General features: G+C 44.0%; 2 protein-coding genes across 3 annotated transcripts; both read left to right on the top strand.

Moving 5' to 3' along the window:
• The first annotated feature begins 1074 nt into the window (after positions 1-1074).
• Positions 1075-5096, top strand: LOC125527530 (Tetratricopeptide repeat (TPR)-like superfamily protein). Of its 2 annotated transcripts, XR_015601838.1 has the most exons (3): positions 1075-2665; positions 2806-2898; positions 4968-5096. XR_015601838.1 is itself a non-coding variant. In XM_048692039.2 (2 exons), the coding sequence occupies exons 1-2, from the start codon at positions 1362-1364 to the stop codon at positions 2816-2818; spliced, it is 1317 nt and encodes a 438-aa protein (XP_048547996.2). In that variant the 5' UTR covers positions 1076-1361; the 3' UTR covers positions 2819-3389. The 2 variants fall into 2 exon arrangements, 1 of the variants encoding a protein (XP_048547996.2); XM_048692039.2 differs by lacking the exon at positions 4968-5096 and having other exon boundaries at positions 1076-2665; positions 2806-3389.
• A 15-nt stretch (positions 5097-5111) lies between these two features.
• On the top strand, positions 5112-7137 carry LOC125527531 (uncharacterized protein At5g65660). The gene is made up of 4 exons (XM_048692040.2): positions 5112-5251; positions 6109-6249; positions 6360-6610; positions 6736-7137. The coding sequence occupies exons 2-4, from the start codon at positions 6156-6158 to the stop codon at positions 6892-6894; spliced, it is 504 nt and encodes a 167-aa protein (XP_048547997.2). The 5' UTR covers positions 5112-5251; positions 6109-6155; the 3' UTR covers positions 6895-7137.
• The last annotated feature ends 14848 nt before the right edge of the window (positions 7138-21985 follow it).

The raw sequence follows: 21985 nt of genomic DNA, 5'->3' as shown, positions 1-21985 counted from the left end.
TCCCCATGTTCCCCCTGTGGTGTGGCGGCATGGGGATGCCGTATTTCTTGCTTTTGGCGTAACAGGCCTCCCTCCCAAAGGAGGCCCGCGCGATGAGCTATTAGCTCAGTGGTAGAGCGTGCCTCTGATAATTGCGTTGTTGTGCTTAGGTTATGAGGGTTCTTGGCCACATGGATAGTTCAATGTGCTCATCAGCGCCTGACCAGACGTGGATCATCCAAGGCACATTAGCATGGCATACTCCTGTTTGAATCGGAATTCATCGGAATTCGTTCCATGTCTTTTTTTATGTATGTGTGTGTGTGTGTGTGTTTGGGGGGGGGGGGGGGGGGGGGCGGCGGCTTGAATTCCAACTCAAAATGCTGATTAAATACGAGGCACAAGAAATTGGAAATGTGGAAACATAAAAAAAAGACATGGAACGAATTTCTAAGCATTGCTTCTACTAGTAGTAAAATATCGAAGGAGAAACATTTGAGGGTTTGAATTCCAACTCAAAATGCTGATTAAATACGAGGCACAAGAAATTGGAAATGTGGAAACATAAAAAAAAAGACATGGAACGAATTTCTAAGCATTGCTTCTACTAGTAGTAAAATATCGAAGGAGAAACATTTGAGGGTCTCTTTGATTTGCATGATTCTCAAAACGTAGGAATATGAAAAATATAGGATTGAAGTGGCAGGTTTGCTTCAATTCTATAGGATTAGCAGAGTTGTGTTTGATGGCTAAAACAAATAAATTGTGAACATAAGTAAAACAAATAAATTGTAAGAAGATACTGAAGTGGATGCTAGATTTTCTATAAAATATAGCAAGAAAAATTCTTATATGATTCATTTCTACAAATCAAACAACCAATTTAAGAAAAAATCCTAAGGACAAAAAATCCTATAGAATTCACTTAAATCAAAGGAGCCCTAGTTACAAAAAAAAAAGAACAACACAAAAATAGAGTGTCATTCCATTTTCAATACTACGTAATTTGTGCGTGAGTTTGATTGTGCCTAGGAAAATCGTAAGACTCTACACATAAGGTTGGGGTTGATAAAATTTTCCTAAGAAGAACCTCCATCCCATATTAGTTTTGCTCAAACGGATGCATTTATCACTGAAATACATCTAGAAGGGAATAGTATAAATGAGTAAAAATTCATATGAATTGTAATCCTACGGATCAAACAACCCATATAGGAATGATCAGAATCCTCCAATATTCCTTCGAAAATCCTTTGAACCAAAGCAGGCCTAAAATTTGGTCGTTCAGACCAAATTCAAATTCCCAAAAGTTTAAAAGCCACAGTTACTGAGGCATCGTCGTCAAGCTTGGGCCCTCCTCCGCTCGAACACCGAACGGAGCGATGGACTCCCGCCACCAGCGGCTGGCGACGCTGACCAAGGCCCTGACCGCGCACGTCAACGCCGGCCGCCACCTCGAAGCGCTCGCCTTCTTCGCCCGCATGGCCTCCGACCCGGCGCTCCCGCCGCTCGCCGACCCGTCCTTCGCGTACGCCCTCCCGCTCGCGCTCAAGTCCGCCGCCGCGCTCCGCCTCCCCTCCTCCTCCGCCGCCGCGCCCATCCACGCCCTCGCGCGCAAGTGCAGCGGCCTCCTCAGCAACCCCTTCGTCGCCTCCGCACTCGTCGCCTCCTACGGCACCGGCTCCTCCGCCGAGGCCGCGCGCCGCCTGTTCGATGAATTGCCCGGCCGCACCGCCGTCGTCTGGAGCGCCATGATCTCCGTCTACGTCCGGTCGGGGGACGTCTCGGCGGCCGCGCGGGCTCTCGGCGATATGGATGTTGTGCCGACCGCCTCCTGCTTCAACTCGGTGATCGCGGCGGTGGTGGAGTCTGGGGAGCACCCTGCCCGGGCCGTCGAGCTCTACCGGCGGATGCAGGGGATGGGCATCAAGCCCTCGCTCATCACCCTGCTGGCGCTTGTCCGCGTGTGCACGGGGCTGGGCGCGCTGAGCTCGGTCAGGGAGGTGCACGGCTTCGCGGTGCGGCACGGCATGTTTGTGAGCTGCCATCTCGGCAGCTCCCTCGTCGAGGCGTATGGGCGGTGTGGCTCTTTGGTCGGCGCGCAGAGGGTTTTTGAACTGGCGGAGGAGCGCGACGTGGTTGTCTGGAGCTCCATGGTGTCGGCGTACGCGTTCCATGGCCATGGAGACGTTGCGGTGTCGCTTTTCAGGCGTATGGAGCTGGAGAAGGTCCGGCCTGATGGCATCATGTTCCTCGGCGTGTTGAAGGCCTGCGGCCATGCTGGTCGCGCAGATGACGCCTTGAAGTATTTCGATGTGTTAACCAAGACATATGGAGTGGAAGCATGCGGAGATCATTATTCGTGCTTGGTTGATGTCTTGGGACGGGCAGGGAGGTTGCATCAGGCCTATGATGTTATACGGACGATGCCGGTTAGAGTTACCGCAAAGGCCTGGGGTGCTCTCCTTGCTGCTTGCAGGAAGTATGGGGAGGTGGGGCTGGCAGAAGTTGCAGCGAGAGCGTTGTTTGAGATTGAACCAGAGAATGCAGGGAACTTTATTTCGCTTGCAAATATCTATTCGGGCTTGGGTATGCATGAGGAGGCAGAGCGGGTGAGAAGGGACATGGAGCAACAAGGCTTGCAGAGCTCACCTGGAAGCAGTTGGACGATACACCGCAAGTCAAGGTATCAGTGACTTGACCATGTCCAATAAATTCGTTTTTCCGCCACTTCCTTGTCTGTACCAGCCAAGCTTCTATGTTTGTTTTTTTACAGTTTTGGTCTTAGTCAAATCATGAATGGACTGACTTATTTGTTTGCTGCAGTGAACTTGTCTGAAGAAGGAGGCTCACATCTGGGAAATTTCATCACTCAGAACAAAATTTATTCGGATACACAATTTCTGTGTCCATGAAAATGTAAGCGGGATATGCCAATATCTCCTTTTTGGCCACTACCTTTAGTTAATAGCAGCTGGAAAATATTTAATTGTACCAGAGCCCTAACCCTACATCTATCAGAATGTGCTGCATTTGAACCTGAACTGATTTTTAAATGCAGCAGAAACTTTTCTGTGGCTTAATGCTTAGCTGTAAATCCTGCATAAGCATCAAATTTTCTGCTGGGCATGCTGGAAAGAAGCCTTAGAAGCCATGTCATTATCAAAGTTCAATCCTAGCACTGATCTTATTACCATCTTATTTACACATTTTGTACTTCAGTTCTATGTCTCAATCTGACACTGCATGAATTTATATTCTTGAAATATAATCATAAAACTTTGTGCTATCAGTAAAAAAAAACTTTTATCGATGTTAAACAGCACAGTTTCCTTCTCGCCAAAAAGCATTTCCATCAACATACATTGAAATTCCAGTCAAAGGACTATAGAGGAAACAGAACTACTCCCTCCGTTCCAAATTACTCGTCGTGGTTTTAGTTCAAATTTGAATTAAAACCACGACGAGTAATTTGGAACGGAGGGAGTATATATATACCGTTTCTTATTCTTACAAGTATATCAGCAAAGCAGTAGGTATTTGCAACTGTCTAATGCCACTCTGCTCTAAATTGCTATGCACATTGCTGTCCACAATCCACATTGCTGTCAGTGGATATTAACTTTACTGAGGTTAATTGCATCTGTGCACTGAACTCACTGTGATTCTTTATCTGAAGCTAAACTAATATATCTTATGTCAGTTTCTACGGACCGAGGAACTATCTTTAGCTTTCCAACGAGACTTCTACTAGCCTTTTGCTGTTAGTGCATATGATGCTAACGTTGGTGCTACTTTACCAAAGGCACATCTTACTAGAAAACTGTTATAAAGAATGCTAGTCAAATAGGTGCAGCGGGCAAGATCCCTGATATCTTTCCTTTACCTTTCAACCACATCTAGTATTCAAAATAGATCATTGTAGGGATATACATAATACATCCACATTGTACTTCTCGTTTGATCAGTCAGTTCAGTTTGTGGTTTGAAGATAGCAAGTCATAATAGTGCCATGGACCCTAGTACTATTTAGCTTAAGCTAGCTTTGTGCTGATGCCAAATAATAAAATTGAAATGTTCATCTGCAGAAGGGATATTGTAATTTCTAAAGGGAGGTTTTACCTTAATTGTCAACGTCTTATGTATTTGGTGTCAATCAGTTCACTGCACTTGCTGTTCCACATATTGGCGGCAGCATGGAAGTTTAACACAGAAACCTATTCTTTTTCTCTTACATATTCAAACTATGCTAGCTGTTACAAGCATGAAATGAAATTAGAAAAAAATAACAACTATAATACCACATTTTTACTTTAAATATGAAATAATATCTACAATTTTAAATATCTTATGGAAAATGTACGACCCAATTTGTCTTTTGGCATTTGGAATCCAGCTAAAGGCTACCAGATAATATATCCAGTACGCGCTTTCCTGAAACATGATTTGTAGTGCATGATACCTTCCCTATGTTCTGTAGTAGCCTGGAAGGACACTTACCTAACATTCTACCTGATAGGTCCCTCTCAAATAGCTATGTTGTAGCTGGCCAAGCAGGCATCACTATTGTTAGTGATGCATGCTAGGTCCCGTTACAGATGGCTTATTGGCTGATGTGTAAGTGATTCTGTCAACCTAATTTCTCCAACACATGTTGTTTGCGTTCTGCACTAGCTAGCTTGCAATTGTAACGCTTTCTAAGGATATTTAGCTTCAACACATGCAATTCTTTCGTTTTTTCTTCATAAATTGACCTGTAATCTGTCAAATCATACATGCGTTGTGATGGCACTACCCACAACCAGTTTTAACCACTGGACAGTACTCCCTCTCATTGCAGTATGTTTGTTTTGACCAGTAAACTTGCCCCTTTTCATCAGTATTTCTGTACCAATCTCCTTGATCCTCTTCTACAAATATCTGGAGTGCGTGTGTTTGCTGACTCTATACCAGTCCATGAACTATTGAAGGAATAACATTCACTGCAGGAAGGGAGCACACTGACATTGAATGAAAATTTGGCCGACAGGAGGAAGTGCGGCCATAAGAGGGTATCCATTGTTACTTTTGCAGGTGGGAGCCTCCAAGTGGAGAACAGTTAAATGAGAGAGCTCATGCAACTCATCTTTCGTCATCAGTTGAGGCTAGGTAGGAAACATATATATCACCGGACATTGGCTGCTTAAGATAATACAAACGTTCTTGATACATCTTCCTGGTTAGGAAATGATACCATCGAGAGCAAATTACTTCGTGCTGATCTGTTTGTTAGGTAAGATAAGATTACTTCTCTTTTGCTTCCTCCACTCCGTTTCTTTGATAGAGTTTTGAAATTACTGAACGCTTTGAAAAGCATGACTCATGGCAGTCCTCGAAGATAGAAAAGCTGGCTGATGGCACCTCATTGACTAATTGACTAGTGGTACATAGTAGCCTTCAGCGGTTCAACTAATTTGCCTTATTTGGGCGTAGCTTCCAGGCTTGGCAAGGCTATATAGCTAGCAGTCACAATATTTTTTATAGTAGCATCCACATTTTGTTGAAAATAACTTTGCATCTGTACCGTCCGTACAAATTTGTGGATTTCGTCAAGGATACTCAAGCTATATTGGCACTTTATCTTTGGAAAAGCATATTACTTTTCAAAAGGCAAATGATGATGCACACTGAGATAAAGTGCTGCATGTTCATCCCACCTGTTGCATGTCCACTGTTAATATGACCTAAATTTGTGGGTCCCTCCACCCCCAACTCAATTACAATCATTATTTGCAATTAGTTTGTTCAAAAACTAACATATATATATATTGATCTTAGTAACTCATGAAGTCCTAACTCCCTATCTTAACTCACAAAACCCGCATATGGAGTGTCGCATCGCCAGGCTGCTACCTTTGTTTTTAAGCTGAACTTGTTACCTGCTATACCTTTTGAATTCAGAAGCTCATGCACTCCATTTCATTTCACTTCGTTTCCTGTAAATCTATTCATCATACTTTACCTAACAAACATTTGCTTGTGGAGAGACATACCTATAATTTCTATCCCAGTGTATATTCGCCACCTTTCGTCCCACCTTCTAAAGCCATATATTTAGGCGATTTAAGCAGCTTCTTTTTGTTGGAAAAGGCAGGCGGTGAGATCAGCATCGAGCACTAGCGGCCACCAGCAGATGCATGTGGACCACAGCACCATCATCATCCAGTACCACGGACGGATGGCTGGCCGTGCAAGTCAGTCCACTTCGTACGACGCAAGGTGACTTTTCAGGTATAAGTAGCCAGTGTCCTTAGCTTGCAAGCCTGGGCTCTTAACCGAGTAGCAGGCAGGACTGACTCAAGTACCAGAAGGCCACCTGATGGGTATGAATATGCCACAAGGTCTCACGCCTGCTCCTGCATCCATGACCATCCCGATGGCGCATTCCTCACGGCCGACGCTGGGGTTCCCCCTCGGCACGGCGCTCCTGCTCCTCGTCATCTTCTCCCTCAGCGGCATCTTCTCGTGCTGCTATCACTGGGACAGGCTCCGCTCCCTCCTCTGGTCTCGGCATCCCGGCATGCTCCAGGAAGGCCCACACACCGTCATCTCAATTGGATCGGCGCCGAGCAAGGCTGCCTCCGAGCACAAGGTAGCAGCAGCAAGCGATATATCTGTTGTAAAACTTATTTTCAGTTTTGACACCGTTCTGGAATATCATCTATCTCTTGCAAACCTCAGCTGATGATTAGTGGCCCTGTGCCTTGTTGCTTGCAGAGCGAGAAAGCAGGAAAGGAGTGCGGGTTGCCCGTGATCATGCCAGGGGATAACATCGCGAAGTTCTACGCGAGGCCCTGCCCGCACGAGGCGTGTTTAGCTGCAGCAGCAGCAGAGAAGGGCGAAGTCGAGGTGCAAGTCAGATGTTCAGTTTCGTGAGACCGTCAGTATCTGTATATGAAATCGTAGTTAGGTGCTAGCGACTTATGATTGATAGATAGATTGTATATACGCGAGCGACTTATGATTGATGGATTGATTGTGTACTAGCATGCATTTTGACAGTTTTTCAGAAAAGAGGGGGAAAAATGAGAACCTTTCATGTGCAGATATGCAACCCGAATAGTCCAGAAAAGGCATTTTGGTGTCAACAAACTAGCTGAATATTTATTTTTCTTGTCATGGAACTTGTTGAATGCTATGAAATTTGGGATCTTTCTGTTAAGGGGGGTGGATGTCATTTCAGGAAAACCAAGAACAGTTCATGGTAGCTTCTTTTTGAAATTATCAGGGAATTTGTTGGTGTCTGTTCTTTCTGTGAGGTTTTTGAAAAGGAAAAAGAGAGTAAATTAGATTGCTGCTCAACCAAATAGCGTCTGTTTTTTCTGTCATGTGGTGCCCCACCATACGTAGTACTCCCTTCGTTCCGAAATGTAGGTCTTTGTAGAGATTCCACTATCAACTACATACGGATGTATATAGATGCATTTTAAATGTAGATCCATTCATTTTGCTCCGTATGTAGTCCATCTAGTGAAATCTTTATAAAGACTTATACTTTAGGAACGGAGGGAGTACGTACGTCGTCATGCCCACTGAAGAACAGAAGTACAATGACATAATCTGGCATATATATATGCACGATGGAATTGGATGGGGACATGGTCCTAACATTCATACCGGCTGGGAATTGTGATGAGTGCAGGATTAATTAAGTCCGCCCATGACATAGTCTCATCCGTCCTTAGGCACGAATACAACAAAGGGCGTGTTTGGTTGATCGAAATTATTATTAAGAGGTACCTCTTGTAAAGGTCATTTTCATCTCCTCTGGTGGTGACAAGTGGAACGCATGTGTGTCACTTGTCGCAACTAGAGTCTTCTCGTATTTTTTCTCACGCGCAGGGAGATGAATGGGGTTATTTGTGTTTTTTTTCATAGATTTATTTTCCAAAATGATTTATCCCTCGAACCGTTCGTCCAAATGACGAACCGTTTTCACCTGTATTTCTCGGGTCGAGATCTTTCAAAACTAAATCAGTTGATAGGATTCAGTGAATTTTTTTAGACGAAACTTTTGCTCCAATACTATTTAAACCCATACTTGAAAATTGTGTAGAAAAAAAGTACTCCCTCTGTAAACTAATATAAGAGCATTTAGGTCACTATTTTAGTGTTCTAAACGCTCTTATATTAATTTACGGAGGGAGTACTAACCAAAACATATATTTTAAAAATGTTAATCATGGAAACTTAATAGATTTAAATGTGTAAAAACAACATTCCTGATGTATACGAAAAATGTGCAATGCATGTGAAAATGTAGGTATGTATTGAAAAAACTAAAAAAAAGAAGAAGAAAGAAACAAAGGAAATCGAAGCAAAAAAGGAAAAAGGAAAATTTTAAAAATAGAAATCTAAAGAAAACCCAACAAAACCATACAAGAACAATAAAAAAGCTACTTAGAACCCCAGGAAAAACAGCGAAAACCATAGAAGAAAAAGAAACGAAAAAAGCTGAAAACCGGATCAATCCAGCCAAACAGCATAAAAACGCCTGTACAGCTACCAGCGCGGGAGGCTACAGCCTGTTTTTTCTTTTTCTGTTTTCTGTTCTTGTTTTTTGCTTTATTTTTGTACCTTTCTCTATACTTTAAACTATTCTAGATATATATACAGAAAACACTCTTCAAAAACACATTTGAAAAATGTTGAACAAGTATTACAAAATGTTGAACAAGTACTTAAAAAATGTTGAACAAGTATTTGAAAAATGTAGAATAAGTATTACAAAATGTTGAACAAGTACTTAAAAAATGTTGAGCAAGTATTTGAAAATTTTGAATAAGTATTCCAAATGTTGAAAAAATATTTCAAAAATGTTGAATAAGTAATAAAAAATGTTGAATAAGTATTTGAAAAATATTGAACAAGTATTTGAAAATGTTGAATAAGTATTAGAAATGTTGAACAAGTTTTAAAATGTTGAATAAGTATTAAAAATGTTGAATGAGTATTTTAAAAATGTTGAACATTTATTAGAATAACTGTTGAATAAGGATTAAAACGTTGAATACATATTAAAAATATTGAAAAAGTACTTGAAAATGTTGAATAAGTATTAAAAAATGGTGAATGGGTATTTAAAAAATGTTGAACATGTATTTGAAAAACTGTTGAATAATTATTAAAATGTTGAACAAGTATTTAAAAAATGTTGAATATGCATTCGGACAATGTTGAACATGTATACAAGAAATGTCGATCACTTTTTTTTGACATATACAAAAATATAGATTAAAAACGAGAACAAACATAAGAAAAAACAAAAAATGGAGAAGAAATTTTAGATGTGTATTTGACAAATATTGTTGACATATACAAAAAAGTAGAATAATAACGAGAAGAACAAACAAAACTGAGAAAATAAACATAAAGAATAAAGAACAAAGAACAAAGAACAAAGAAACAAAATGCAAAAAAGAATGGGAAAATGGAGAAGAAAAAAAGGGAAAAATAATCGAAATAAAAGAAAGAAAAAGGAGAATAAAGAAAAACAAAGAAAATAGAAAGGAAATAAAAAAATCTGTGAAAACTGAGAAAGAAACGAAAAGAAAAATGGCCCAAATGGCATAAAGAAGGTCGTGCCCCTAGCTCTAACCACAAATAGGATGTGAGCGTAGTGGCTAGTCATGCCGTCTGGTATCCTTTGCGGCCAGGGATCGATCCCGACAAATAGTTGCCGCGAACAGCAACAACCCAATGGAGCAAGCGAAGTGATTCCTGGGCTAGCTATTTCAAGATCTCTCGAGGCAAACTTAAGAATAAAAGAAGTGGCGCTTTTTGCCCATGTGGATCGCGAGACCTATATATCACTGAGATGGAAGCAAGTCTCGCTTGAAGGATTTCCTGTGAGCTATAGTATCGGGCCAACCCATATTCGTTCATTCTTCGCTTGCTCGCCTCTGGTTCACTGTTCTCTTCGGTTTTCTCTTTTCATTTTTCTTTTTTTTTCTTTTCAGTTTTTTTTGGGTTTTCTATTTTTTCTTTTTTTTCACCGGGTTTTTTCTTTTCTTTCTCAGAATTTGTTGTTTTTTTCTTTCCTTCTCTCCTTTTTTCTTTGTTTCAATGTCTTTTAATTAATATTTAACCATATTTTATAGAAAAAAAATCTTAATTCCTACTCATCCTCGAGTAGGTAAATGATAAAAAAAAAATTTGACGTGAAATGCTACCCAACATGTTCTCAATAATGTAATCATTTGTGGTATGAATATTGGGAAGCGAGTGATTTAAAACACTAGTTCTTTGATTTGATATCAAAATGATAATATGAAGAGTGCTAGAAAGTAATCATTGTCTTTCAAAATAGAAAATGCTAAAGATGCTATTTGTAAACCGAAAGTGTCCTTTTGCTCCCGAACTCAAATGAGCTTGATGAACAATCAATTTTTTTTAAAAGAAACTATTTTTTGTCACAAAACATTTACCAAAGTTTCAAGTGTTTGCACAAATTCATCATTGAATCACATTCTTGTAAGGCATGAAAAAAAATCAATGCTCCAAAATGCTTTTGAAAGTAGCATTTTGGAGTATCGATTTTGTTGCTTTTTTGCCACGCATTCCAAAAATGTGATTCCATGACGAATTTTTGCAAGCACTTAAAACTTTTGTCAATGTTTGTCATATTTTTTTAGAATTTTTTTTGAATTTACTGTTCACCCAAGCTCATTTGAGCTCGGGCTGAGAAACTCTACGTCCTTGTTAAACATTAATCATGTAAGCATGACATAGTTCGGCCTTCCTAACATAAAGTATAAATCATGAACACGCCAAAGCCAAACCAAACTTTTGAATCATACTTTTTCGCACTTCAGCCTTTTCAACTTCACTCAATAAATGATCGTGAGTGGTGGACTTAGCACTTTGGATGGCAAAGAGAATGATGAATGGGGTTAGCTAACTTGGTGTTGTCTCCTTAGGGCATCTCCAGCCGTTGGCCCCCCCAGGACGCATAAAAATCGCCCCTTGGGGGCGAGCCGGCGATACACTCGGCGCTGGGGGCGGTTTTGCACCCAGTCGTCGCCCCCAGGCGCCGAAATTGGCCCACTTTGCAGCCCAATTTTGGCGAATAAAGGGCCCATATGGGCGAGAATAGGCCCATATTCGGCGTGGTTTCGCCGTGTCTCGGCATTCAATTATCAACACAATTATTTCTTATCACATATTTTATTACAGAAAAATCAAATACTTCAACAAAATAGTACAACAACAAATAGTTCAATACAAATTATATAGTTCAACAAATAAAAACTCGTATTTCATCACACGGCGTCCCCCTTGAGCCTCCATAGGTGCTCAATCAGATCTTTCTGCAGTTGATGATGCACCTGTGGGTCTCGGATCTCCTGACGCATACTGAGATAGGCAGTCCAAGTTGACGGTAGCTGGTGATCAACTTCGGCTAGAGGACCCTGCCTGTAGTATGGTTCAGTGTCAAACACCGGATCTTCTTGCTCGCTCTCGATGATCATGTTGTGCAAGATGACACAACAAGTCATAATCTCCCACATTTGATCTTTGGACCAGGTCTGAGCGGGGTACCGAACAACAGCAAATCGAGATTGGAGCACACCAAATGCCCGCTCGACATCCTTCCTGCAAGCCTCCTGAAGCTTCGCAAACCAGGCGTTCTTGCCTCCTGCCACAGGGTTTGAGATCGTCTTCACAAATGTCGACCATCTCGGATAGATGCCGTCAGCTAGATAGTACCCCTTGTTGTATTGGTGCCCATTGACGATCTCGAAGTTCACCGGAGGAGAATGGCCCTCAACGAGCTTGGCAAAAACAGGAGAGCACTGCAGCACGTTGATGTCATTGTGAGTTCCTGGCATACCAAAGAAGGAGTGCCAAATCCAGAGGTCCTGTGTGGCTACCGCCTCAAGCACCACACTGCAACCGCCTTTGGCGCCTTTGTACATCCCCTACCAACCAAATGGGCAGTTCTTCCATTTTCAATGCATGCAGTCGATGCTTCCAAGCATCCCAGGAAATCCTCTTGCTGCATTCTGGGCTAGGATCCGAGCAGTGTCTTCCGCATTGGGTGTTCTCAAGTATTGTGGCCCAAACACTGCCACCACTGCTCGACAGAACTTGTAGAAACACTCTATGCTGGTGGACTCGGCCATGCGCCCATAGTCGTCGAGTGAATCACTGGGAGCTCCATATGCAAGCATCCTCATCGCTGCCGTGCACTTCTGGATGGAGGTGAATCCAAGAGCGCCAGTGCAATCCATCTTGCACTTGAAGTAGTTGTCGAACTCCCGGATGGAATTCACAATCCTGAGGAAGAGCTTTCGGCTCATCCGATAATGGCGCCGAAATATTCTCTCGCCATGAAGTGGAGCATCGGCGAAGTAGTCGGAGTAGAGCATGCAGTAGCCTTGGAGACGATGCCGGTTCTTTGCTTTCACCCGCCCCGGCGCCGAGCCACCTCGCCGCGGCTTTTCATTGCTCGCCAGCAGCTGGGCGAGGGCGGCGAGCACCATGAGATGCTCTTCTTCCTGGACGTCGGCCGCGGCTTCCTCCTCCAGCAGCGCGGCGAGCTCTTCCTCCTCATCCGAGTCCATCGCCGAGACAGGCAAAACGCCGAACACCTTGCGCTCGGTGGGCGTGTACCCGCCGTTAAACCGCGCCTCCGCGGCCGGAAACGGCGGCCGGAAACGGCGGCCGGAAACGCCCAGCTGCTGTGGGAGGGGCTGCGGCCGTCGCCGGGATATAGCTAGTGGTGGCCGAGGGCGCGGGGGGTGCGAGGCGAGTCGGAGGAAAAAACCTTGACTTTTCCCCTATCGGTGTGAGCCAGGCGTGCTTTTCCCTAGCGCTGGAGCCCCCAACTGCTCCCCAGCGCGCCGGGTTCGGCCTGTGACCGCCGGGCGGAAAAAAGGTCCGAACCGGCGATTTTCGGCGTCCTGGGGGCGCGACTGGGCCGTTTTTTCGACGCCAGCGCCAAAAAAATGACCTGAGGGAGGCCTGTTGGGGACGCGGCTGGAGATGCCCTTAGGATTTGATGGTAGGATGTGAGTTCGTTTTTGAGCATTTATGTTTTCTTGAGCCTAGGATGCCTAAGAGCAGGCCCATAGGCCCATATATCGAACAAATTGATGTGCGTAAGTATTCAGGTTGTTGGGCGTGGTTTCTTTTCCATCCCGTGGATCGTTTTCCCCATACTTATAGGTGGAATAGCCGAATAGGGGTTAATATGGGCAACCTTAATGACAATTTTAATTGTGATGAACAGATCAAAAAAATTGAAGGAACACATCATGCTTTATTAATACTAGCACATACGCCCGTGCGTTGCTGTTAGGATCTACGGTAGGGTGCGTCGACTGCAAATTTAAAATTTCCTACGCGCAGAACAACCAAGAACATGCTACGGGAGATGGATCACAGTTCATTACCACTAGACACGCAGTGCCGTGCAGCGGAAGAAGAGTTGGGGCAGCGCGTCCGCGTAGATCGTCTCCTCCTCGTCTGATCTCCCTCGTACAACCGGTGGTCGGTTCCCACGTACAGGTTCGCCGGAGCGGCGCAAGTGCACCGCCTCTAACGGTATCTGCACGTGCAGGAGGAACGTCGTGCGGCGGACTGCTAGGTCCGATCACACAACCGGCAGTGAGTGGAGGTGTCTATTCGCAACACATGCAAACCCTAGTGACAACGCCGAAGCGATCAACCCATGAGTGTGCCGCACCTCCACTATATATATAGGCGTCTGTCACGGGTTCAACACTTGGGCCTCGCACGGACCCTAAAGCCCATAAGTCTACTTGGCCACAATCCGAATACTTTCAAAAAATATTTTGAATTGCAAAAGAAGTCATTAATTCAAAAATGTTCATAAATTTCAAAATTGTCCCTTCATTTTGAAATGTTCTTGAATTTCAAAAAAGTTAACATATTTAAAAATATTCACATATTAGAAAACGTTCCTAGGTTTCCAAAACTGTTCATGAATATGAAAAATTGGGCCGAATTTCCAAAGTTGTTCACGGATTTGAGTAATATTCCAGGATTTCATAAATTGTTCATGGATTTGAAAAAGTTCTGAATTAAAAAAATGTCCATCAATTAGAAAATTGTTTTTGTCAAAACATGTTAGTAGATTTGAAAAATGTTCTCGGATACCAAAAAATGTTCACATATTTAAAAATGTTCTGAAATTTACAAAATGTTCACGATTTGAAAGATCATTCTTAGATTTCAATTTTTTTTCCAAAAATTCTAATTGCTCACAAATTAAAAAATGTTCACAAATTCACAATTTTTAAAAATTGTTCGCAAATTCTATTTTTTTTCATGTTTTCATAAAATGTTAATACTTTCTAAAAATGTTTGTGATTAAACTAAATATCAATAATTTATAAAAGAAACGAAAAATGGAATGGAAAAATAAAAAACAAATAAGAAAAAATTGCAAGAAAAACAAAAGAAATAACATAGAAAAAAGGCCTGGGGAGGTTCCCAAAACCGGAATAGGGAGTCTCCTAAAATTGTCTACTTGGGCCGGCCTACTATCGAGTATAGAGGTCGCAAGGGTATCCCGTCTGCATTCAATAGAAGAGTTGTATATGATGCAATTAAAAGGTTTTGTCAATCCAAAAGGTGCTAACAAAGTGTGCAAGCTCCAGCGATCCACTTATGGACTGATGCAAACCTCTTGGAGTTGGAATATACGCTTTGATAGTGTGATCAAAGCATATGGTTTTATACAGATTTTTGGAGAAGCCTATATTTACAAGAAACTGAGTGGGAGCTCTGTAGCATTTCTGATATTATATGTAGATGATATATTATTGATCGGAAATGATATTGAATTTCTGAATAGCATAAAAGGATACTTGAATAAGAATTTTTGAATGAAAGACCTCGGTGAAGCTGCTTATATATTGGGCATCAAGATCTATAGAGATAGATCAAGACGCTTAATTGGACTTTCACAAAGCACATACCTTGATAAAGTTTTGAAGAAATTCAAAATGGATCAAGAAAAGAAAGGGTTCTTGCCTGTGTTACAAGGTGTGAAGTTGAGTCAGACTCAATGTCCGACCACTGCAGAAGATAGAGAGAAAACGAAAGTCATTCCCTATGCTTTAGCCATATGTTCTATTATGTATGCAATGCAGTATACCAGACCCGATGTGTGCCTTGCTATTAGTTTAGCATGGAGGTACAAAGTAATCCAGGAGTGGATCACTAGACAGCGTTTAAGAACATCCTGAAATACCTGAAAAGGACTAAGGATATGTTTCTCGTTTATGGAGGTGACAAAGAGCTCGTGGTAAACGGTTACGTCGATGCAAGCTTTCACACCGATCCGGATGACTCTAAGTCAAAAACCGGATACATATTTTTATTAAATGGTGGAGCTGTCAGTTGGTGCAGTTCCAAGCAAAGCGTCATGGTGGGATCTACGTGTGAAGCAGAGTACATAGCTGCTTCGGAAGCAGCAAATGAAGGAGTCTGGATGAAGGAGTTCATATCCGATCTAGGTGTAATACCTAGTGCATCGGGTCCAATGAAAATCTTTTGTGACAATACTGGTGCAATTTCCTTGGCAAAGGAATCCAAATTTCACAAGAGAACTAAGCACATCAAGAGACGCTTCAATTCTATCCGGGATCAAGTCAAGGAGGGAGACATAGAGATTTGCAAGATACATACTGATCTGAATGTTGTAGACCCGTTGACTAAGCCTCTCTCACAAGCAAAACATGATCAACACCAAGACTACATGGGTGTTAGAATCATTACAATGTAATCTAGATTATTGACTCTAGTGCAAGTGGGAGACTGAAGAAAATATGCCCTAGAGGCAATAATAAAGTTGTTATTTATATTTCCTTATATCATGATAAATGTTTATTATTCATGCTAGAATTGTATTAACCGGAAACTTAGTACATGTGTGAATACATAGACAAACAGAGTGTCACTAGTATGCCTCTACTTGACTAGCTCGTTGAATCAATGATGGTTATGTTTCCTGACCATAGACATGAGTTGTCATTTGATTAATGGGATCACATCATTAGAGAATGATGTGATTGACTTGACCCATCCGTTAGCTTAGCACGATGATCGTTTAGTTTGTTGCTATTGCTTTCTCCATAACTTATACATGTTCCTATGACTATGAGATCATGCAACTCCCGAATACCGGAGTAGAACACAAAGGAGTTGTGGGCGTGGGTATATACATATTGCTTGCCATCACTGACGATGACATGTACCTAGGGTAGTAATGGGCCTGACCTAGACGCCCTTCCCAAGGACGCTACCCAACTGATCATTCAAAGCACAGTAATTTCCACCAACTGGAATCACCTCAGAGTGCAACCCACTCGACCAACAACTCCACTCAGATAGCCCAATTCCATTCGACCAGTACACCATCACTCGACCATACAAGAAACCACTCGGAGTACAGAAGATCTAAAGTCACTCAGGATGGCAATGGTCAGGCGTTCACTCTGTAGTGTTAATGATCATTTATATGACTTTATTGCTGTGCACGTACGCCTCACCTTTATGTACATTGAACTCCTTGTAACATGGGCTGGCTGGGGTCTTGGTGCACTCTATATAAGCCACCCCCACCACTGAGACAAGGGTTCGCACCCCCTGTAACTTCACGCATAATCCAGTCAACCGCCTCAGCGCACCGAGACGTAGGGCTGTTACTTCCTCCGCGAAGGGCCTGAACTCGTAAATCTTGCGTGCACAACCTCATCGTATCTAGGATCTTGCCTCCTCTTACGTACCCCCTAATCTACTGTCAGACTTAGAACCACGACAGTTGGCACCAACCTTGGGGCAGGTGTCTTAGCGACTTCTGGTGAGGTTGCAATTTTTCCTAGTCCTATCATCATGGTTTCCGGTGGAGGTTTGGCTGAGGGCCGCGAGATCTGTCTCATCGCGCTCGTTTTCATCACCGACGACTCCGCTTGGCTTCAGGAAGCTCCCCTCGACGTCGAGGCGCTCCCCGTCCACGGAGCGACCCACTTTCGGGCGTGCGCCCACGGCGTCCTTCTGCGGTAGCCGTCGACCCAGTATCGGTCGGTTCCCGCAACATCTTCTCACTTCGCCGCTCGACGTTGCAAGCGATCCGGTCGATCACGGCTTCAGCGGTGGATCAAGCATGCGGTGGCTCGCCGGACGGCCACCCCTCAAGTCGCGGCAATCAAGCCTGACGAATCTCTCTACGGGCTGTTCGACCTGTCAACTAGCTCTGTCAAGACCCTATCCGAGTGTGACAGCAGCAACCCCGCGGCAGAAGTCCTGATGGTCGACACGCCGCACAACCCGCCTGGTTTTCACCGCAGCGACGGCGGCGATGGCGGCGGCGATCCGTCACACGTTCATGAAGATTATTGTCCTCAAGCCCTTACTTCACAGTAGCGAGAGGAGCTGCATCGCCGCAATTTTGAGGCACTCCACACTCCCATCGTTAGGGAAACCTCCAAGGCTCGGGCCTTGGAGACCGCGTGCCTGGCCACACTGGCTGAGCGCGCGCGACTGGAGAATCTCCAGCGTTCACTCGACGACTGCTCCTGACGGCTGGTCCCAGAATCCAGTCGACGACAGCCGCAATTGTTTCCCACCGAGCATCAGGTATACCGTACCCTAATTCAGAATCTTACTGCTGCAACCCGCATAGAAGCGTCAATCCAGCCTTCCCAATCATAGGCTGGAAGGGGTTTGATGAAGATTAGAGCGCTGCTTCGTGCAGCGGCAGAACAGAACACATCGGCTTCTCAGCCGCGCAATAGGATCCATAGCAGATCTATGGTTGCGAACACTGTCCAGTCGGTCCACAACCCAAGATCGCCTCCGTGGCGTGAGGGCCGTGGGCACTGCTACGTCTTGAGCTTGCGTTGGTTTTCCCCGAAGAGGAAGGGATGATGCAGCAGAGTAGTGTAAGTATTTCCCTCAGTTTTTGAGAACCAAGGTATCAATCCAGTAGGAGGCCACGCTCAAGTCCCTCGTACCTGCACAAAGCGATAGCTACTCGCAACCAACGCGATTAGGGGTTGTTAATCCCTTCACGGTCACTTACGAGAGTGAGATCTGATAGATATAATATTTTTGGTATTTTTGGTATAAAGATGCAAAGTAAAAAGTAAAAGCAAAGTAAAAAGCAAAGCAAGATTAAAGTGATGGAGATTGATATGATGAGAATAGACCCGGGGGCCATAGGTTTCACTAGTGGCTTCTCTCAAGAGCATAAGTATTCTACGGTGGGTGAACAAATTACTGTTGAGCAATTGACAGAATTGAGCATAGTTATGAGAATATCTAGGCATGATCATGTATATAGGCATCACGTCCGTGACAAGTAGATCGAAACGATTCTGCATCTACTACTATCACTCCACTCATGGACCGCTATCCAGGATGTATCTAGAGTATTAAGTAAAAAACAGAGTAACGCCTTAAGCAAGATGACATGATGTAGAGAGATAAATTCATGCAATATGAAATAAACCCCATCTTGTTATCCTCGATGGCAACGATGCAATACGTGCCTTGCTGCCCCTTCTGTCGCTGGGAAAGGACACTGCAAGATCGAACCCAAAGATAAGCACTTCTCCCATGGCAAGAACTACCAATCTAGTTGGCCAAACCAAACGGATAATTCGAAGAGACTTGTAAAGATAACCAATCATACATAAAAGAATTCAGAGAAGATTCAAATATTATTCATAGATAGACTTGATCATAAACCCACAATTCATCAGTCTCAACAAACACACCGCAAAAAGAAGATTACATCGAATAGATATCCACAAGAGAGGGGGAGAACTTTGTATTGAGATCCAAAAAGAGAGAAGAAGCCATCTAGCTACTAACTATGGACCCGAAGGTCTGAGGTAAATTACTCACACTTCATCGGAGAGGCTATGATGATGTAGAAGCCCTCCGTGATGACGGCCCTCTTCCGGCGGAGCTCCGGAACAGGCCCCAAGATGGGATCTCATGGATACAGAAAGTTGCGGCGGTGGAATTAGGTTTTTGGCTCCTGTTCTGATCGTTTGGGGGTACGTAGGTATATATAGGAGGAAGGAGTACGTTGGAGGAGCACCGAGGGGCCCACGAGGCAGGGGGGCGCGCCCTAGCGGGGGGGGGGGGACCCTCGTGACCGCCTCTTTGACTCCTTGGAATAGGTGTCGGTGTCAAAACCGGCGGATCTCGGGTAGGGGGTCCCGAACTGTGCGTCAAGGCCGGATGGTAACATGAGACAAGGGACAAGATGTTTTTTTACCCAGGTTCGGGCCCTCTAGATGGAGGTAATACCCTACTCCTTCTTGATTAATATTGATGATATGGGTAGTACAAGAGTAGATCTACCACGAGATCAAGGAGGCTAAACCCTAGAAGCTAGCCTACGGTATGATTGTATGTATATATTGTATATCTATCGACTAGCCTGGCCTCGGTTTATATAATGCACCGGAGGCCTAGGATAACAAGAGTCCTAGCCGAATACGCCGGTGGGGAGAAGTCCTTGTCTTGATCGCCAAGTCTTGTGGAATCTTCCTTGTATGCGGCAGCCGTCCGAACTGGCCCATGAGTATACGGCCACGGGGGTCCTCGGCCCAATCTAATAGATCGGGAGAAGACGTGGTGAGTACCCCCTAGTCCAGGACACCGTCAGTAGCCCCCTGAACCGGTCTTCAAGTTAGGGACGCTCCTCGATTCTTCCGAACTGTTCTTCATCTTCGGTTGCCGGTCTTGAAAACTGGTTCACCAAATCTTCTTTATCTTCGATCTTGAGGATCGCCGAAATGCATTCGACGAGTTTACACGTCGGGTATCCGAGGAGCCCCTTTAAGTTTCCGGCCTTTATCAATGCCTTGTTTATTTTTATGCCACACCTCGGGTTTGAAGTTGTTCCCGGGAGGCAGGGTCCTCTTGCGTCCGAGCTCCAACGCCGGACTGCATTCGAGGTATCTTTTGCAGCCGAGCACCAACGCCGGACCGCTTCCCAGCTCTAGCGCCGGAATGTATCCGAGCTCCAACGTCGGACTATGTATCCGAGCTCCAACGCCGGACTGTATATTCGAGCTCCAACACCGAAATATATCCGAGCTCTAACGCCGGACTGTGTCCAGGCTCCAATGCCGGACTATATCCGAGGTGTCATATCACCTTTGTTCAAAAAAGTTGAAGGAGTTTAGCCGAGCTTAATGCCGGAAATGCCCTCTATGGAGCCAGCCACTAGCGCCCGAGCTTTATGCCGGACTGCTTCCGAGGTGGTGCACCACCCCGACTATGGGCCGATTTTTTGTCAATATTTTTATTGGTGCAATTTATTCTCTACCGAGATATATAGCCAATAGCTCTCAAGGTGTGTATCGGTCTAAAACCCAAGATGCACCTGAAGGATGACATAAGACCGCTGATCCCAGTAGCCGCTGAGACTCAGGTTGATTTGCAAAATCGGCCTGAGGATCAAGTCCAAGCTCGGCAGAATACTTCGGGACACTAAAAGCGGCATGCTCAGTCCTCGAGACTCAGGTTGGGTGCGGCCGACCAACCTGAGGATCAAAATCTCCTTGGAAACTATATTGCACATAAAATTTTCTGCATTGGACAAGCAATGCAGTAGCCCCCGAGATACTAGTCGGGTGGCAACACCAGATCAGGGGATCAATGTGCCCCTTTAATATTTGTAAATAATAAGCCCAAAGCCCAGTAGCCCTCGAGCCTTAATGCGGGCACGGGTGGCCGAATTAAGGATCAATATCCATAGTAAAATCACAAATTATGTGTGATGACTCTATGTATCCAAGTACTTCACGTCATTAATGCTCGGATCCGCATTGTACAAAACTTTGTTGACCGACCATCGGCTTCCACCTCCTCGGCCAGTAGCCGAGGAGTGCTTGTCCTACTTTATAAAGCCTTTATGAGGGCAAAGATTTACAACAAACAAGGCAATCTGGCCATATGGTTTTATAAACAAAGGTACGCAGAGAGTTATATCACTGTTTAACAGAAGAAATGTCTTCCAAAGAAAATAGTCCCGCTATCGGTTCCTTTCTTTGGGTTGTCATGCTAAGCATGATTATTAAACCTCAGCTCTAATGTAAGAGCAAAATATTGAGGATTTAGTTTGGGAGGCCAGTTAATAGCCCCGGTAGTGTTCGACGACAGTCGGGGCCAAGCCGTAAACACTTCGGCCAATGTTATGAATGGCCCGTCATTTAACATAGTCATCGGATCGCTGACCAGTTTATGCTTATTGTGAAAGTCAGTTTTCGGCTTTCTCCACTGAGGTGCTTAACCATGTGAGCTGGAAGCACAATCGCAGTGGTTCTCCCTTTGCACGCCTAGCCGGACAAAACAGAACGTAGGAAGCAAGTACAGGAGCCGGGCAACCCAACTATTGATCGAAGACACAATTCGAAACCGATGTATATATAGCAATATCTGAGAATGTTTTTGCCGAATACCTAAAGGTGTCCGGCGTTGCACTGCGAGACTAATGCTGGAACAGCACAAATAGTTTAAAAGTGCCAAAAAGCTTGGAAAACCAAGAAACGTCAGTAAAAACATGACGTCCGAACAATATCAAGTGTTCGGTGCCAATCCAAAAGTTGGTCTTAGAAAAAAGAAGTGCTTCTGTCGTGCTTTAACATGATACATCCTATCTCAAGACTTCGAGCGGGTCAGCCTACAGCTTCAACCTCCTATCCCGAGGGCGGAGTACTTCTCATCAGGCCAGTTTAGCAAACTAAACTCTAGCGGCTTTGAGAGAGAAATTAGGTTCCCCGGCTAGTGACCGCATACTCGTGTCGAAAAAAGGAGTGATAAAATAATAAAACTTTGCAACGACTAAGAAGAAGAACACTTATTATAAAATGGCTCAAATAAACTTAAGAGCCCCCAAGTGACTTGGGTAGAAGAATGATTGCATGTACCGAAGTAATTATATCATATCTATGTTCAACCAAACTTTAAACGC

This window comes from Triticum urartu, chromosome 4A, assembly GCF_056163025.1.
Source record: "Triticum urartu cultivar PI428250 chromosome 4A, HENAU_Tu73, whole genome shotgun sequence".
Taxonomy (NCBI): domain Eukaryota; kingdom Viridiplantae; phylum Streptophyta; class Magnoliopsida; order Poales; family Poaceae; genus Triticum; species Triticum urartu.
The sequence above is the reverse complement of the archived record's forward strand: the minus strand, read 5'-3'. Positions and strand labels throughout refer to the sequence as shown.

What these genes read in the sequence shown, in the direction of transcription:
- LOC125527530 (XM_048692039.2), top strand. Translation starts at nt 1,362, where the DNA reads ATGGACTCCCGCCACCAGCGGCTGGCGACGCTGACCAAGGCCCTGACC.
- LOC125527531 (XM_048692040.2), top strand. Translation starts at nt 6,156, where the DNA reads ATGTGGACCACAGCACCATCATCATCCAGTACCACGGACGGATGGCTG. An exon ending in GACGCAAGGTGACTTTTCAG is followed by an intron (nt 6,250 to 6,359) that starts GTATAAGTAGCC and finishes ATATGCCACAAG; the next exon opens with GTCTCACGCCTGCTCCTGCA. An exon ending in AGGCTGCCTCCGAGCACAAG is followed by an intron (nt 6,611 to 6,735) that starts GTAGCAGCAGCA and finishes TGTTGCTTGCAG; the next exon opens with AGCGAGAAAGCAGGAAAGGA.